This window comes from Doryrhamphus excisus, chromosome 11, assembly GCF_030265055.1.
Source record: "Doryrhamphus excisus isolate RoL2022-K1 chromosome 11, RoL_Dexc_1.0, whole genome shotgun sequence".
Lineage (NCBI taxonomy): Eukaryota > Metazoa > Chordata > Actinopteri > Syngnathiformes > Syngnathidae > Doryrhamphus > Doryrhamphus excisus.
In genome coordinates this window covers 16,825,132-16,844,675 of record NC_080476.1, presented here as the reverse complement: position 1 = coordinate 16,844,675, position 19,544 = coordinate 16,825,132, and the positions used below count along the sequence as shown (strand labels likewise).

Below are 19,544 nucleotides of genomic sequence, written 5' to 3'. Positions count from 1 at the left end.
ATGTTCAGGTGAACACGAATAATAACACTTTGTACACATGTGACTGCTCTTTTGGTTTTTGTTTCCTGTCAGAGGAAATGGCTTAAAACATACAGCTATTAACTCAAATATCTCAGGATATTAGATTGGATGATATCAACCTGCATTTAAATTCATATTTTTAGACATAAGTAATAAAGAGTAGAGTAATTTTAGGAGGAACTAATCAATTTCATTTGTCTAACCAGTTTTATGCACTTCCTGTTTTATCTTGCTTGTAAACAAAGTGAAACAATGGCGAGTCTCAATCTTATTGTGTGGTGCTTTGTCACATATTATATTTTCCAAATACATTTTTTTAAATCAATATATCAAATACATACAAGCTGGAGCAAATATTGATCAAAAATGGAGAAAGAAATTGGTGTTTTGATTTATATTTAGCTTTAAAACCAGAGGGCCCTTGACACTTTTATTTTGAAGAACCAGAAATGTATTTCGATAATAGTCCGGAAGTCATGGACCAACATCGGCTGTGAAATAATAGATAGATGCTTTATTAATCTCCAAATTCCAGCAGCTCTGCAAAAATACAATTATTAACTTAATCAGAAAATGTAACGTATACACAAACTACGTAAATTTAAGGAGAGAGACGAGAGGACACAAACGCTAGCAAGTCTGGTAGAGCCAGTAGTACTGTATGTGTACAGTGCTTGTCACACGTTTAGACTTTTATGTCGAAGAACCGGAAGTTGTAGTTTTATTTTCTTAACACATCGGAAAGGGATGACATTTGTTTTGGTTTCACCGATTTGCCACTCAGGTAACGCAGTTACCTGCAAACGCTAGCCCATAACCGCAATGGCATCTCCGCTAATGAGGTGCTTTCCAGACAATAAAGTCTCGAAGGCGCATTGGTCGCTGCCGTTTTTGTGTTTGGCATTCGTCCTCGTCGGGAGAGGCGAGGGCAACGCGATGGACAACGGCGCTACAGAGAGGATGGCTGAAGAGAGCCACCGACAAGACAGTGCCAACCTGCTCATATTCATCATGCTCCTGACTCTCACCATTCTCACTATATGGTTGTTCAAACACAGACGCTTTAGGTTCCTGCACGAAACAGGACTTGCTATGATATACGGTAAGAACGCTAGCTCGTCCAAGCTGAGCACCGTTTGACACAAATGCTACATGCTAACTTGTTAGCTCCGTTAGCGCCTAATGTATACTAAGCACTAAGCTAATTTGACAGCTTATACTGGGCGGCCATAATAACACAAAGAATATGTTGTAGTTTACATGGGTTCAGAAACAACTGACATTGCTTTGTTCCTCTTCAGGTCCAAAAAATACAAAGATACAATTATTTACAATTTTGATAACTCAAATTTTTTTTTTGCATTGGTACTCAAATGTACTTCACCACCTAAAGGCCTGTTGGTGGGTGTGATCCTGAGGTTCGGCGTCCATGTACCTCAAAGCATGAGCGACGTGGTCCAGGGCTGTGCGGTGAATGCCAGTCCCGCCACACTGCTGGTCAATGTCAGCGGGCGATTCTACGAGTACACCCTGAAAGGCGAAGTCAGCCGGGGCAAAGGTCACCAAGTGCAGGATGACGAGATGCTGAGAAAGGCAAGTGGAAGAGTAGATCTTCTTGAGACATTAGATATCGCATCATTGATAATTTGCTCCATTTTGTTGTCCTCAGGTAACCTTTGACCCAGAAGTCTTTTTCAACATCTTGCTGCCCCCCATCATCTTCCATGCTGGTTACAGTCTAAAACGGGTAAGCAGACTTCCACGCTCATAAACTCTTACCTAACCATGGTAGAGACACAATATCAATACAATAATAATAATACAATTGTATGGATCCTATATTATGAGTATTTGTAGGTGACGTTTATATATACTGTATATCTGGGATCCTTTCACATCTGAAAATCATTTTAAAAGGCGTTTTTAAAAAGCAAAGCAGCACATCATATTAGATCGGTATCACAAATACCAGCCGAAATGTTTACCCAGTATCGGCGCAGAAATTGAATGCACATGCATGTCACTTTCCAAAAACAAACAAAAAAATCATATCCTTGCTTGAAAACAGCAGAGAACTCATCTTATATTGAGGATCTTTGATAAACATATTGTTTCTGTTTTAATTTGACTTTATGAACATTGTTTTAGATCTTTTTTTTACTTATTCAATAAAGCATTATCCCTTATCTGTTTCAGAGGCATTTTTTCCGAAACATCGGCTCTATCCTGGCCTACGCATTTGTGGGTACTGTTATATCCTGCTTTATTATTGGGTAAGTCTTCTTTGAAATGACACTGTAAGGTCTTCTAGCTTTTCCTTGCGTCTATTTATTTAGTCATATCGGTAAAAATCCTCATTTAATGCCTTCTGTCTGTATACCCAGGCTCATCATGTATGGATTTGTGTCCTTTATGGAAGTGGTGGGCCAGCTGAGCGGAGAGTTTTACTTCACAGACTGCCTCTTCTTTGGGGCCATTGTGTCGGCAACGGACCCGGGTACAGTACGACACTACTATTAAAACCCAGCGATCTTTATTGACATATTGTGTTATAAAGTCATGGCACATGCAAATGCCCTTAAGCATGGTGGACTTGTCGTCTGAATCTTTTTTTGTCTTTGGTTTTGCAGTGACAGTCTTGGCTATTTTCAACGAGCTGAAAGTAGACGTGGATCTGTATGCTTTACTTTTTGGTGAGAGCGTTCTCAACGATGCTGTGGCTATCGTCCTCTCGTCGTAAGTTTTCCCCGATATACACACACACACTCACACACTCACCCCACATTTGGCACACATGCAGGCTACCGCTACATATCTTACTACTCATCTTTCACTCATCATACTAACACAAGTCCCTGTCATTCCATTGCTGGCCATCCATTCATCCATCTGCCATCACCAACTCATACGTACGTATGTATGCAGTGTTCTCCTCCACTTGGACAAGCAGGGTAGACAGGGAGCTAGAATTGTGCGGCCCACCGAGGGCGAGGCAGCATGGCTAGGAAGGAACCAAACAGGAATTCCTCGGTGGGTGTTTGGGGTGTGTGATTGGTTGTGGTGACTTATAGGGTATATTTGAATAATAGGGCACCATTAAAGGAGCTGGCTTTATTTGACCACTTCCATCTTTTATAATTATGTTTGCACGTTTATCCTGTGTGTCCGGCCCTCAGCTCCATTGTGGCGTACCAGCCCGCCGGGGACAACAGTCACAGCTTTGAAGCCATGGCCTTGCTCAAGTCCTTTGGCATCTTCCTGGGTGTCTTCAGCGGTTCGTTTGCTCTCGGAGTGGCCACCGGAGTGGTTACGGCACTGATATCCTTGGACCCGCATCACTGTTGTGACTTGTTTTTGGGAAAAGAGTTTGGCTCCATGAGCCTTTATGCTATTTCACTGAAGCGGTAAGCAATCATACACTACAGTGTGGAGCAGTAGTCTCTGATAGTGTTACTGTACTGTTGGTTAATTTATTATCTTTGCAACAGAGGTTCCTTTTTCATTGTTGTGCTGTTGTTTGTGTGTACTTTCCTGCCTGTGGTTCTCATGAGACAACTCTTGTCTAAACAGGAGATATTAATCTCACAAGATCTTGTGACTGGCACCCCTAGTAAGTATACAGTAAACCTCGGATATATCGGAAATTCGCTCACAACGGACAGATAAAAAAGAACCGATTTTTCTGTAATGCATTTCCAATAAAAATTCATTGCATATATCAGATTTTTTATAATGGATTTCGCCTATTTCGGACAAAATCTCCAGTCCCGTTCCAATGCATTTCCATTAAATTTCCCTCGCATATATCGGATGGCCGCATCGTTATGCTAATCTTGTTGATGTCACTGGCTATTGTCTCTCCTGGCTCCAGATTTAGGACAAATATAAAAGTGAGTGACGTCAATAATACTAGCACAGCAGTGAATGAGATCTTAACCTCACTATTGGAAATAACAAAGGCCTGACGGGCGTAACAGGGCCTAGCTTAATTAACAATTTGTTATGCTCAGAGTCCAATAAAGTTAAATTCTCATTACCTTACGTCTCTTTTCATTGCCCAGTCCAGGTACATTGGAAACATAGTCAAGGAAGTGCCTTTTTATAACGGATAAAATCCGATTTACGCATATACCGGATATAAATCCAATATATGCGTAAAACGGACATTTGCCGGTATACGCATATAACAGATTTCGCTTATATCGGACAAAACCAGTGGGAACAATTGAATCCGATATATCCGATATATATCAGAGGTTTACTGTATATTCTAAATCGTTATGTGCGTTACATGCCATGGCAAGAGGTGGTCATGCCTCATCACTTCCAGGCTGCCTAATCTCTCTTTCTGCACCGTGTAGATTATATTTGAAGTCAACACCAGCTTACATGGAGCACAAGAACCATAGTGAATGTTTTCTCAGTTGCTGTGTATCGCTGTGCAAAATGAAACCAGTCAATAACTTCAGAAATAAGGTTTTAACTCATAAAATAATGGCACAAATTTCATAAGATGCAAACCAAAAAGATCTGTTGAAGCTATGCGACATGATCTCATGATCGCGATCGGTCATCTTAGATGGAAGACTAAAATCATCACGCAGCAACTAACACTGAAAAGGTTAGCTAAGAAATATACACTAATATCCCATAATGAATTTCTTCCCAGCAGATCAGTTCATTGGCCAATGGCCCACCGCATTGAGCTTCCAAGAAATGCTCTTTCTTCAAACTCAAACTTTGAGCCTTCTATTAACTGGCTCAAGAGCAGAAAAAGATGAAGAGGTTCACCACTTCCTGTTCTGTTATGAAAAAAAGTATCACAGATTCTTCAGGTGTTTCTCTTTAACTTCCCATCACGTGACCAAGTTCACCAAGCTGAGGGACTTTCCTTTGCTGGAGACGGCGCTCTTTGTCCTCATGTCCTGGAGCACCTTCCTGTTGGCCGAGGCGTGCGGCTTTACCGGTGACGTATTTGCAATAAATGATTTCGATTCAATGTAAACTCTCTGGTCATGTGGTTAATGTGTGTGAATCCAGGTGTTGTCGCCGTGCTGTTCTGCGGGATCACCCAGGCTCACTACACCTACAACAATCTCTCTCGGGACTCTCAAGATCGAACCAAACAGGTGAGTCGTTTGTCATCGTATTCAGAAAGACTTGATGCTGTAATTGTTGCCAATGTGTTGGAATGAATTGTCTGCCTTCTCAATGTTACAGTTATTTGAGCTGCTCAACTTTTTGGCGGAGAACTTCATCTTCTCCTACATGGGCTTGACACTTTTCTCCTTCCAGTCGCATGTCTTCAACCCTTTGTTCATCATCGGGGCTTTTGTATCCTTTAACTCAGCAGCGACATCACCAACGATTCAATGTGATTCACTCCCATTGAGGTGGGCTTCATTGACACCAAAATAAGAACTAACTCCTGAAGGAGAGAAGAAAAATTGGACCTTATTTATGTTCAATGGATTTATTATTAGAGCCGGTAACGTTCCCACTAAGTGCATCGTTTCCCTTGACCTCATTGCGACTATAGGTGGCGGTGTTTCTTGGCAGGGCGGCGAACATCTACCCCTTGTCTTTCCTGCTCAACCTGGGCCGCAAGAATAAGATCGGCTCTAACTTTCAGCATGTGATGATGTTTGCAGGTAATGATGAGGATGACGGTGGGGCACTGGTTAGCTCGAGCGCACACTTTTGAGTACCTTCAGAGTTGAATTATGACATTGATTAATTGATTTTTTTAAATGGAGAATGTTGGAAAATATGCAGTTGACTCTCACTATATTGACTATGACCTATTATTATTATTATTATTATTAGCAAAATATATTCATATTTGTATATGTTGTATACAAATACAGTTGCAAGTTGTATACTTTTTTTTTTTTACCCAAATTAAGTATTTTCAAGCATAAAATGGCTAAATGCACTAAAATAGAAATACAGTTAAAGCAATTAAGACCACAATTTGTAAATGTAGTATTTTCTATGTTGGTCGTTAGGTGTCAGTAATTGTTAAACAACACCACCGAAGCAACAGACTTGAACAACAGGCTTTTATTATGAGTTTAAATGATGTCACAACAGGCACAATTATAACAACACAATAATCATAATAATAATAATTGCGTCCATAGACCACAATGTGCTAAAACTCAGCTCTATGTCACTTCCTGTCCTTATTCTTCTCCCTTACAAGCTAAACTGTCGGAAATGGCTTATTTTCTCAGATAATATCTAATATATTGGTGTAAAGGTGACTATTTCATGTCTTGATGGCTCTAATAATGTTAAATAAACATTAAAAAAAACACAAAAATTAATTCATCATATATATCTTAATTTTATTTTCATTTATATTTTTCATTGTTTTTAATTTAGTTTGTAATTATACTGTATTTTCCTTTTTTAATGCATTTTTTAATCTTTTTTTTATTGTGATATACACAGCAGTTGTAGATAGACTCTACTATATAGACGAAAATATTGACACATGACATTTTCTCTGCCGTTGTGTTTTCCCCCAGGGCTGCGCGGGGCCATGACCTTTGCCCTCTCTATCCGAGACACGGCCACCTACGCCCGTCAGATGATGTTCTCCACCACCTTACTGATTGTCTTTTTCACCGTGTGGATCTGTGGAGGCGGCACCATGCCCATGCTGTCCTTCATGAGCATTCCGTAAGGGCCTGCTTCACATCCGCAAGCCTGTTCCAGTCTTTATCCCGCCCTTTGTGATTGTTTTTGATATTTTTTAATTCCTTAAAAGTCACCAGCATGTCCTTCTCTTTCCTTTTTTTTTTTAATCCCGCAGCGTGGGCGTGGACTCTGATCAGGAACACTCTGTAAGTACAGACTGAGAACTGTATTAGCTTTTCCTGTGTGAAATTAAGAGCAGAGCATTGGGATTTTGTGCCTGACAGAGTTTTGGAATGTTGGACGGGTCGCAGAGGAGGAACACCAAGCATGAGAGCGCATGGCCCTTCAGGATTTGGTACAACTTCGATCACAAGTATCCTTCCTATGTCCTATTTTTGAGGGCACACATTTGGAACAATGCAAAATTTGAACACCAGAGGGCGCACTATACAAGTAGAAAGCACAGGCAACATCTATCCTCATGATGGAACAAGGCCAGCCATGCTGTGGGATATCCTGAGGTGTTTTTTATGTTGTGGTCCTTGACACCCTTTTGTGCAGTTACCTGAAACCCCTCCTGACCCACAGCGGCCCCCCTCTCACTGCTACTCTGCCTGCCTGTTGTGGACCTCTGGCGCGATGCCTTACCAGCCCGCAAGCTTATGAGGTTTGAACATGCAGCATCAACATATATTGCATTTAGCAATTATACATAATTATCACAAATCTGAAATTTATTTGTAAAATACATTGGAAAGCGAAACCTTTATTATTATTATTGTTCAAGTTCAAACAACAGTTTTTTCATGTCCAATGTGATGCTAACTGTACCACCACCTTATGTAAATGCATACATATTCTATATCATAGTAATGCTATGTATAGTTCATATAGACATTTTTTGTGCAAATTCACGGCAGAATGAGGGTCAGCTTCACGACGACGACTCCGACTTCATCCTGAACGACGCCAGCGTCAGCTCCATGTACGCCGACGTCACTGTCAGCACGGACGCCTCGGGCTCCGCCGCCGTCAGGCGTAACCGTTCATCCACCGGCAGCACGGCAGGCGGCCCGTTTGACGAGGGTTTGGATCACGAGCTGGCCACGACCGAGCATGAAATATCCATCCGGGGAACCCGCTTGGTCCTGCCCATGAACGACCAGGCCGATCCCCCGACCACCGTGACCCTGCCTCCGCCGCCGTCCCCGCCTCGCTCGGACCCTCGTAGGCACAGGCTGTAAGATTACAGCTTCTTGTTTTCAACTTGTTTGCTGTCTCAAAGTGGTGGGGCGTGTTCAGGCTATATTTACGGGAGCTTAATGTATTTTATGGTTCATAAACGAGTGAAGTAACGTGTACGCAAAATACATTATGCTCACGTAATCATAGCCATTTTTCTTTTATTTTATGAATGGAATAATCCGCTGCTTTCACTGTTCTCGTCCCTTAACATCTCACGTCCCCAGGATCGTCTCGCTGTCAGCTGGGTGAGGGAACGGTTTGTTACTGTAAGCTTGAACGTGAAGACCCTACACGCAAGGTCAGGTACTGTCGAACAAGTGCACCTTCTACTGACAACCGAACGGGTTTGGTTGAACGTTAAATTGCTTCCCACAGTTGCGTCCTCCATATTTATGTATTTATTTATTCTTTTATGGATTATGCACCTTTATTTTCTCGAAGGCATCGCGAAAGGGTCGCACTGTGCGAATGGGTAGGGTTTGCGGTGTGTGTGTGTCTGTGTCCGTGCAGGGAAAAAACAAACAAAAAAAAATGCTTTGGGTAATGTAGCAAGATACTTTACAAGCTTGTAAACGTACATGAAAGCCTCTTTCACACAGACTTCCTGCAAAATCTGAGATCACCTCGGCTTTTTACAGAACCCGGAAAAGACCGGATGTTGCTGCGCTTTCACGCAAAACATCATGACCCCCACAAAATGATTAGGTGATGTGAGCATCTGGTGTAATGTGTCAAAGGTCTCTAGCCCCTTTCACACAGCCTGTAAAAGCCACTTTGCTGCGTGTCACTCTTCTATATAAACGGTACCCACACGGAATGGTTAAGACAAAGATGTCCCGGCAATTTTCCAGGCCTCAAAATTAGCTTCTCAGCCATAACAGAGGCGGGATGTAGCCTGTGTGCAAGGATGATGTATCGCAGTGACAGGACATGGGTGTGGAGTTTAAGACCTATTGTCGGAAAAGTGATTCCATTTCATCTGCAAAGACGCAACTTTAAGTGTTTTTGCAGATCTGTGTGTGAAGGGGGTTGATCGAAATGCTCAAATGGAATACTTCCATCTGTACACTCAGTACACTATGTCGACTGCGTACTTATGTAGTGCTTAGTAGCCAAGCAATTTGACAAAACACACAATTATTCTTGTATAAAGTGGCGTCACCCTGCGTCTTAAGTCACATGACCTTCTCTGGGTTCTGTCTAAAAAGCACAGGTGCATAAATACCATTGCTTCCGTAGAAGCAGGACAATTGCCGGACCCTGTTCTGTGTCCGTGTCATTCACACAGAACAGCAGCAAAGCTGTGGGGGGGGGGAAAAGCCAGCTTTTACAGGCGATGTGAAAGGGGCTTGTCACACAGCTGTTTGGAACGAGGGCTGGCTCCACTGTTGTGAATTCAAGTGCCTACAGGAAATGGAAAATCCTCCGTGTAGATTTGTACAATTTAGTTTGATTTGTGGAGTCATCCATCATCCATTTTTTTAGTAATACTCTTGATTGCTGTTGAATGTGAACACTACAGTTGTGGAAATGACAAAAACGTTACCAATATGTGACACTGTGTACTGACTGACTTGTAAATATAACAATGTGGTTCCGGTGTATGGAGAACATGGTCTACTTTGTCTCCTCTGCTGTGTTTCCAGCTTTGCATTGCACTGAGGCATCTCTCTAGTTTGGTGGACTCGAACCCGTGAAGAGTGTCTTTTTTTTCTTTTAACACTGACTACTAACGTATCCCTCGAAATGTAAGTCTTGATGACTTCTTAGTAGTGATGTTCATCGGAATAATGATTTTTCTACAAATGGCTTGCCCATAAGGAAATATGGTATGGATTTGTAATCATGTGTGTATGAATTGTGCAAAGAAGATAATTGATATGGTACTTTTTGTCATGTCATTTAATGAACGCTTCATGAACTAAATATGTATATTATTAAAACAAAATAGCTATTTGTAGAAACCAAACTGAAAACAATCATTACACAGTATGTGATTTTCATTTTTTGGAAACACATTTTACTGATTCATTCCCTCCTGTTTTTGTCTTGTCAGACCTCTTGCAAGTGTACCAAAAATAAATACAAACGACTGCTGAGTCTTTTTGGCTACACTTAACTTTTATTTTGAAAGTTTCCTTCCGCTCTTATATTTTGAAGTCACTTCCGGTCTAAGCTTTTGCAATGTCACTTCCCTTTATTTACGGAGGTCGCGGTATCTTTTATTTTGAAGCCACTTCCGGTCTGTGCTTTGGTTGGTTGCTTCCAGCAGACGCTCCCGATCCCAGACGTGTTTATGAAGCCGGAGGGTCAAAGTTACGACCGTTGCTGATTGATGCCCGGCGAGAGGCGCACTTAACCGGACACAAGACTCGACCTTTAACCGGTAAGATGGAGGACAAAAAAAAATTTAGTAATTTGATGACGTGCTTTCAGAAAACAAATGTTAGTGCTTCTTTGCATGCAATGGAATATGCAGTACTTGTATAAATGAATACGTTATGTGTTATTAGACATCAAACAGGAGCTTCCACCATGTGTACATTAGCTGGTACTCCATGTTGATGATGGTGATGATGATGATGTAACACATCTTGTTATTCCTTACAGATCCACTCTTGCCAAACCAGCTTTTTTGGTATCTGAAGAGGAAATAAGCCTTAAAAGTTGTTGCATGGGGCGTTGTCTCTGTAAGTAATCTGCAAGTGTGTGTGAGAGTGACTGAGACTCAAGTCTTCCAATCTGTTTCCAGTTAACTTCCAGAATTTCCTCTCTTCGCTCACCCAGGCCAGGAAAATGCACACAAAGGTCAATTAACATTCCTGTACAGCAATTTATTATTAAATGGCGTACAGCAGGCATTGTCTGCAACAGTAAAAAATAGCATTAGGAGATGTTTTAGCTGTAGCTTTAGAATCAAAACCATTGTATTAAAAATTCAAAGCTGTCAGGAGGTTCAAACCTGAGGCCCTTTTGACCTGGTACTCTCTGTAGTTGAGCACCTGGCCACTATAATAGGTAACAAACGCCTCAGAATACTAAAGTTGTTTTGCAGACTTGAGTAACATCCTATGAAAAAACATACTCCTTTTTTTTTTCCCCTTTTATGATTTGTGTCCCATCTCTGCAAGCTCATCCAGACGTCTGCTTTAACCGTTAAACTGACGCTAAATCATTTGCTACCGCTTGAAAAAAAATTGTTTTTCTATGTGGAGTGTTTTTCTTGGCGAAAAGGCGTCCGGAGGAGTTAGTTTGGCGCCTCAAGGCGACACTTCATGTCACATGGAACCACCATTTTTGTTATGTTTTGAGGTTTTCTTCTCAGTGTGATGCAATGTCATCCATAGTTTAAGGAAATTGGTCATTCATATGTTAAAGTCGTCATGTATTTGCCATTTGTGTGTGTGTGTGTGTGTGTGTGTGTGTGTGTGTGAGATCATGCAGCTTTTGTCCGACTCGACAGTATCCCACTCTCAGGAATGTGTCTCGCTGGTGCCAGATAAAACAAATTAACTTTTTTTAGAGCTTATCTGGAGCAGAAATGTTTAACCAAACATATGGCTCGGTTTCAAATATTGTGTAATGGTCGTATTTATTGGTGTTGTAATGGTATGAGGAGCTAGTAGAGTCATGTACTACTTGGGCCATCTGCTACATAGTGTTTACTATTCCTTCCTTATGATACAAATCAGGATTTCTGTGTTAAAAAAATCTGAACCATACTTTCACAGGACATTAATTGTGTGTTTTTATCCATTTCATTCAGTGTTATAATTATTTTCGCATTTTCATGCAAGACTTATAATTACTCTCCAAAAAAATAAAATATTTTTAGGGTACATTCATTCATTCATTTTCTACCGCTTTTCCTCACGAGGGTCACGGGGGTGCTGGAGCCTATCCCAGCTGTCTTCAAGCGAGAGGCGGGGTACACCCTGGACTGGTGGCCAGCCAATCACAGGGCACATATAGACAAACAACCATTCACACTCACATTCATACCTATGGACAATTTGGAGTCGCCAATTAACCTAGCATGTTTTTGGAATGTGGGAGGAAACCGGAGTACCCGGAGAAAACCCACGCATGCACGGGGAGAACATGCAAACTCCACACAGAGATGGCTGAGGGTGGAAGTAATAAAATTATTTTTAAAAATTTGTTAAAAAATGTAATAAAAATATGTAAACTAATTGAAATCAAAATACATCTAAATTAATATTTTAAGTAATTTTTAAAATTATTATATATGCAATGTTAGTGTTTTTTGTACTTTTTTTGCAATATTCATGAATTCACTTCATTTTCTGCCACTAGACTGCCGTGCCGCCTATATATGTATATATATATACACTATAAAAAATTAAATATACATTTTACTTTAATTACAAAAAAATAGTTGTACAAATAAACGCATTTGGGTAAATTAATAAACTTTAAATAAAATTTAAAAAATTGTATTTCAAAAAAAAGTAATTAAAAAAATTGTATTTCTAATTTTTTTTTAAATTAATTGTTATTAATAAGGGGCGGCACGGCGGTCTAGTGGTTAGCGCGCAGACCTCACAGCTACGAGACCAGGGTTCAATCCCCACCCTCGGCCATATCTGTGTGGAGTTTGCATGTTCTCCCCGTGCATGCGTGGGTTTTCTCCGGGTACTCCGGTTTCCTCCCACATTCCAAAAACATGCTAGGTTAATTAGCGACTCCAAATTGTCCATAGGTATGAATGTGAGTGTGAATGGTTGTTTGTCTATATGTGCCCTGTGATTGGCTGGCGACCAGTCCAGGGTGTACCCCGCCTCTCGCCCGAAGACAGCTGGGATAGGCTCCAGCACCCCCGCGACCCTTGTGAGGAAAAGCGGCAGAAAATGAATGAATGAATGTTATTAATAAAGGTAAGGGAAAAAAAATATTCAAGTCCTAAGGTTGTCACAAGCTCTCGTGAGACTAAAACGTTACAAGGTTTCTCGCTCATAAAAGAAAAAGTCTTGTGGGCCTGGCATAATAACAAAAAAAATTATTAATCATCTGATAAATCAAAATGAACTTGATAATTTTGCCGGTTTCGGTATATGGCCATGTACATGCGTGTCTGTTTTCCTCAGGAAAGGAGTTCACTCCTGTATTGGTCTCAGCACCTTGCCGTGTGCGTTGCATAGAACAACGGCATGAATGTAGTAAGCCCTTTTGTCAATCGTACAGTTTCTTTGTCGCGGTGGGTGGAGGCGGGGTCGGTAGCATGTACACACAGAGTGCAGAAGAGCGTAATTATAATTTTTCATTGTAATTTTCTTTAAAGTAATGTTAAAAATCTTGTCTTGGATGTATAAATACTGTGTGTGTGTGTTTGGATTGTGCCAACACCATTCTGATGGAGACTTCCTGTTTCTTCAGTGTTCCAGCACATTCTTCAGCGATAAGGTCATGCCAACACAACACAACACGCAAATGTCAGCTACGTGCACACAAATGTGACAAATGCGTGCATGGTCACTCCTTGCTGATGTCTTCCCACAGAAATAATATGGATTTATGGATTTAATATGTCCTTTTATCCTAATTTATGATGATTTCAGGGACAATTTAAAACACCCCACAGCTCTACCCTCCCACTTATGCATGATAATAAAAAACAAGAACTTTTATGGTAGGAAGAAAAAAGCTGTTCAGACTTGTAGGAATGACGTCAAATGTGATTTATTTTCTCCCAACCTGCACAGAATCCGTCTCGCTTCCTGTCAGCCAGTACTTCCTGTGAGATAAGCATCTCATTATATGCTTTATCTTAATGCGGTCTTTGTTGACCAAATCTAAATATTTACTGTCTTTGACTGCTTTCTTTACAATGATAGGTCACCAGTTACAATGGAATGAATAGAAGTCCTTGTGTAATAATAGAAATAATCTGTTCCGGGGTCAAATTGTGGCCATAGTAAAAAAAAAAAAAAAAAAAAGTGTAAAAGAAGAAGCTCACTGCTTTTACTGTTTTCTAAATGACTATCGGCAACAAGTCCTACAAAGACATTTTGTTTGATGGCGGCCATGTTTTTTCACCAATCCTGCTCAAATCTTGCACAAATGTGCTTGTCAGTCCCCTAGAAGAGCTATACATATATTTTTTAATGCACTCTCTTCAGTGTTTACTGTATACAGTACAAGAGTAGCTTACACTCTTAAAAACGCTGGGTTGTTTTTTTGACCCAACCGCTGGGTTGAGCCTGTTGGGTCATTTAATTGGGTAATTTTTATAGAATTGGGTATTCTGAGAACCCAATTTGCTGGTTATCTCTGTTGGGTGCTAAGTTATTTGCTGCTGGGTTGGGATTTCCATTACGTTAAAAATTAAAATTAAAAATAAAAATAAAAATAAAAATAAAAATAAAAATAAAAATAAAAATAAAAATAAAAATAAAAATAAAAATAAAAATAAAAATACAAATACAAATACAAATACAAATACAAATACAAATAAAAATACAAATACAAATACAAATACAAATACAAATACAAATACAAATACAAATAATAAAATACAAATAATAAAATACAAATAATAAAATACAAATAATAAAATACAAATAATAAAATACAAATAATAAAATACAAATAAAAAAAATAAAATAAAATAAAATAAAATAAAATAAAATAAAATAAAATAAAATATATATACATGGTATATTGGCAACCCAATTTGCTGGGTTGAAATAACCCAGCAGTGTAGTAAATATGAACCCAGCGTTGGGTCATATGAACAACCCAATTGTTGGGTTAAGATAACCAACCCAACTTGTTGGGTTAAAATAACCTAACGCGAGGTTGGTCCAATATTTAACCAGCGCTGGGTTGGGAAAACCCATATTGGGTTGTTTTTAACCCAGCATTTTTAAGAGTGTATAAGCGAAATTAGCTCTAACAGCATGCTTATTATTATTTTTTTGTGTGTGCTACCATTCTACTAGAAAGTAGAACTTCTCGAGTGTGCTGGTATGTACGTGGTTCATTTTGTGGTTTTTCATGTTTGTTTCCTCGGGAGTGGCCTTTGTGTGTGTGTGTGTGTGTGAGAGACCTTGTGTTAACTTTGGATGTTGACCACATGAGTCATACTAGTCATTCAGTATGTGGGCTTACAATACACACAGAAATACACTTACAGGAGCTCTTTCCGGAATATCACACGGACATAAAAATGTCCTCACAGCAAAGAGCAAAGGTGAGATGTTAAGAAGATAGAAACAGAATTCCCCGCGGTTAGCCAACAAGAACTTGATGTGGCAAATATGTGAGTGCGCTTAAAAAAAAAAAAAAGTCTTTCTCGCTGCATTCCTCTGATTTATGGGCACAAATGTGGTGATTCAGGGCACCATTTTTAGGACAATTGCCTCCCCAGACTGACTTTTCAGACACCGTGTACAAGAACGATGCAAGGCATCAAACCCGCTCTTTTGTTTTTATACCTGAATTTGTCATTAAGATTCAGGCTGATTAAGAATGCTCTGTTTTTAGTGGTGGGTTGCATGATGGTTGAGTGGTTAGCGCGCAGACCTCACAGCTACGAGACCCGGGTTCAATTCCACCCTCGGCCATCTCTGTGTGGAGTTTGCATGGGTACTCCGGTTTCCTCCCACATTCCAAAAACATACTAGATTAATTAGCGACTCCAAATTGTCCATAGGTATGAATGTGAGTGTGAATGGTTGTTTGTCTATATGTGCCCTGTGATTGGCTGACCAACAGTCCAGGGTGTTACCCCGAAGACAGCTGGGATAGGCTCCAGCACGCCTCGTGACCCTCGTATGGATAAGCGGTAGAAAATGAATAAATGTTTTTAATGGTGTGGTGTGGTTTCCACCGCCCCCTGTTGACTGTACAGGGTATTGCATAAGAAACATATCATTTACTTTGGTGCGTAAATTGCAGGTCAGGATGCCAGAAACTTAAAATAAGTAGTACTCTGCAAATTGCACCCCCCCAGTTTTATAGTGATGATCGGGGCGGACTTGCCATTAGAGGTTTACAGGGGGACACATTAAATGTACATATTACTCTTTTAGTCTTAATTTACGACATCAAAATGCGTAACCTGTAAAGATCGATTTCAGCCGTTTGGGGGGGGGGTAAGCAGAATTACATATTTTTGTCAGTGCAGTACGAGGACACGGAGGGCCACAATGACCGGTATTGAGCCAGGGTATTTAACACACACACACGCACAAAGGCAGGAGCTCTCCTAGTGTTCTGTACAAACATCTCTAGAGCCCTCTAGTGGTAATTTGCGGGATTGCTACTTTTATCAATGAAATGTAATGTATAACAATCACCTTTGTGAAGTCACATGATTCTGTTGCTTTATAGCAGGGGTCTCAAACTCAATTTACTTGGGGGCCACTGGAGCTCGGGTCGGGTCAGGTTTTCCAAAAAAAAGAAAAAAAACCTGCATTTATTAAAAACAAAAATCTTATAAAAACTTCGCTTTGGTTTCCACTGTTCTCAAATATCTTACTTTTTATTTTTCTACACAAAATATGATGAAAAATAAATAAACAAATCAAGAATAAAGAAAATCAATCAATCAGTAATAAATAAATAAATATAATAATAATAATAAAACACCAAATAATAAAAACTTAAGAAACCACATATAGTTGGTGGGTAGACAAATTATTTTTTTCAGATTAAAATGAACAAAGCATTATTAGAGCCCTGTAGACATGACAAAACACGACTATAGTCACATTTATACTCTTTTTATTTACAACATATTGCGCAACTGCAGGGTCTTGAGACACTTGCTAACTCGCAGAGAGCTAGCGACCTAAACGGTAGCCTTCAAGTTATTTCCTTTAAACTTAAATAGCCAAAAACTTACCACTTCCACACGGATAGGGAGGATAACTATTAACAGTTATTTAACCTTTAACATGAACATTAATCAAACGTAATAATTTTTTCTGGGTACATGATACCATACAGCATCCATATCAAACTTGCGCGAGCCGCACTAACATTAAACTTTCATATCAAGGCGGGGGCCTCAAACTAGTGTCCTGCGGGCCACATTTGGCCCGCGGGCCACGTGTTTGAGACCCCTGCTTTATAGTGATGCACGTGACATCCTTTCACTTCAGTAGTGATTACTGTTTTTTTTTGTTTTGTTGTTGTCCTCAGATTAAAGATGGCCGCCAACGTGCACTGTTTCTATTGCCGGGAGGACCTTGGGGGCAGGAAGTTTGTCCGCAACGAGGGTCGCCCAGTTTGTGTGCGTTGCCACACCAAGTTCTGTGCCAACAACTGCGCCGAATGCCATCGACCCATCTCTGTGGAGTCAAAGGTTGGAGAGAGGCTGTTTGTGAAATTTAGTCAGTAGAAGACAGGTTTTAGGAAAATAATTGTTCCCGACTAAAAAAAAAAAAAAGAAGGGAGAAGACCGCCTTTATGTGGGAAATCTACATTTCAAGCATTACACTTTTTGCTTTTGTGACAGCTGAAATATCTTAACGATGCCAACATAAGTAAAAAAATGTGTTGTTGTACATCAGAATAACTATTTCTTTACAAATATAACACCATAAACTTTACTATTTTCACATTTGCAAGTAAACTATGAACTATTAAAATAGGAAATTTACAAGAACAGGAATTGAAACTGGAATTTTACAAGGATAAAGTCAAAATATTAAATGAAAAATGTCTTACTTTTATGAGAATAAATTTTAGTGACACAGCATTGAGTTATTAAAGAAGCAATACTCTTTTTTCAAAAGTAATAATAAATAATAAATAAAAATAAACAAAACAAAAAGTCAAGCATTACACTTTTTGCTTTTGTGACAGCTCAAATATCTAAACGATAACTAAAAAAATAGGTTGTTGTACATCAGAATAACTATTTATTTACAAATATAACACCATAAACTTGATTATTATTTTCACATTTACAACTGAACTATGCATGTGCATTGTCATATGTGATACGTGATCCTTGCTGTGCTCTGAAGCATTAATGCATGAGTGGAGAATTGCATCATCACCTCATGTAAACACGTCGTTGGGATCCCTTTATAGCGCATGCAGAGGTACATAAAGCTACTGGATACTATATAATAAAAAGGACGGGAGTGATTTGTTATTATAAGATCACGCACTATAGAACTAACTATGGTAGACTTAGCGGTTGAATTGAGGTGTTACCCGTGGCGTTTATGTATGGTACACCTGTCTCATATCCCCCCCCCCCTCGCTTTAGGAGCTGAGTCACAAGGGACGATTCTGGCATGAGGACTGTTTCCGATGCGGAAAGTGTTATAAGCCTCTGGCGAGGGAGCCTTTCACCACCAAGGATGATCGCATCCTGTGTGGGAAGTGCTGCTCCAGGGAGGAGGCTCCACGTTGCCACGCCTGCTATAAACCCATACTGGCTGGTAAGACATTAAGACATTAAGCGCTCTACATTTTAGTGGAAAAATGAAAAGATGCAAAGGCCATTTTGATATTTTGTAAAGAGACACATGTGGAAATGCTAAGAAGTGAAATAATCTATTATTAATATCAACTTGTATCGTTGCAACATCAGGAGATAAAAGCACTACTTAGTGGGGACGTTGATAAAAATACACTTAAATCAACCTTTTCATGAGAGTGGTACATCCTTACCGACTCTGACAACCGTATGTGTGTAAAATTTCTGCAAGATTGCTTGGAAAAACCTGACTAGCATTAAGCAAAACACCCTTGCAGGGGGTACAGGTTCTCCAAAAATGTCATGTTGTGTCGAGAAAATGGTGGGGAAAAAAGGCGGCTACTATGGCCTCCATGTGTCCTTTTCTGCAGGCACAGAGAGTGTGGAGTACAAAGGCAACTCCTTTCACGATGAGTGCTTCACCTGTTGCCACTGCAAACGACCAATGGGATCGCAGAGCTTCGTCTCCAAAGGGAGCGACGTCTACTGCAGCCCCTGCTATGACAACAAGTTTGCCAAAATCTGCGTTTCCTGCAAAAAGGTACGAGACCAAAACGGCAATATATTCCCGTGTTTGACTCCTCCGCCTTGTGCTTTCTAGCCCATAATGTCAGGAGGAGTCAACTACCAGGAGCAGCCTTGGCACGGACACTGTTTTGTGTGCAGCTCCTGCTCCAAACCTCTGGCCGGGTCCAGCTTCACCACCCACCAGGACCACGTCTTCTGTGTGGACTGCTACAAGAACACAGTGGCGAAGAAATGCAACGGCTGCCAAATGGCCATCACAGGTTTCTTTTAAGTCTCCATCCTGTCACTCACATAACATGAATAAAATATTCATTCATTCATTCATCCAGCCAATCACAGGGCACACAGGGCACTAACGTCTTACGTTAGTGTCAATACGGTACATACTCCAATATGTTCTATTCGCCTGACCTCGCTCTCCTTTTCCCGCTCAGGTTTCGGCAAAGGAGTGAACGTGGTGACCTATGAGGGAGGCTCATGGCATGAATATTGCTTCAACTGTAAGCGATGCTCCCTCAGTCTGTCCAACAAGCCCTTTGTGACCAAGGGGCGGGACATCCTGTGTCCAGACTGCGACAGCAATTAGAAAAGAAACTCGCTTGTTTAAAAAAAAAAAAAAATTTAAAACTGCACAGTTCCTTACATG

At 40.2% G+C, this 19,544-nt stretch overlaps 2 protein-coding genes across 3 annotated transcripts; both read left to right on the top strand.

Moving 5' to 3' along the window:
- Window positions 1-503: 503 nt before the first annotated feature.
- Window positions 504-9,223, top strand: LOC131138722 (sodium/hydrogen exchanger 6-like). 2 transcript variants are annotated; one of them, XM_058087906.1, is made up of 17 exons: window positions 504-1,123; window positions 1,415-1,614; window positions 1,691-1,768; window positions 2,218-2,294; window positions 2,406-2,518; window positions 2,652-2,757; window positions 2,947-3,051; window positions 3,198-3,339; window positions 4,882-4,987; window positions 5,062-5,150; window positions 5,242-5,355; window positions 5,561-5,672; window positions 6,555-6,708; window positions 6,842-6,872; window positions 6,951-7,039; window positions 7,228-7,333; window positions 7,587-9,223. In XM_058087906.1, the coding sequence occupies exons 1-17, from the start codon at window positions 844-846 to the stop codon at window positions 7,908-7,910; spliced, it is 2,226 nt and encodes a 741-aa protein (XP_057943889.1). In that variant the 5' UTR covers window positions 504-843; the 3' UTR covers window positions 7,911-9,223. The 2 variants fall into 2 exon arrangements, with proteins under 2 accessions (XP_057943889.1, XP_057943890.1); XM_058087907.1 differs by lacking the exon at window positions 2,947-3,051 and having other exon boundaries at window positions 507-1,123.
- A 924-nt stretch (window positions 9,224-10,147) lies between these two features.
- LOC131138258 (four and a half LIM domains protein 1-like) lies at window positions 10,148-19,525 on the top strand. The gene is made up of 7 exons (XM_058087052.1): window positions 10,148-10,297; window positions 10,522-10,601; window positions 17,080-17,242; window positions 18,158-18,332; window positions 18,742-18,911; window positions 18,972-19,158; window positions 19,333-19,525. Exons 3-7 carry the CDS (start codon window positions 17,087-17,089, stop codon window positions 19,482-19,484), a joined length of 840 nt encoding a protein of 279 aa, XP_057943035.1. The 5' UTR covers window positions 10,148-10,297; window positions 10,522-10,601; window positions 17,080-17,086; the 3' UTR covers window positions 19,485-19,525.
- Window positions 19,526-19,544: the final 19 nt, after the last annotated feature.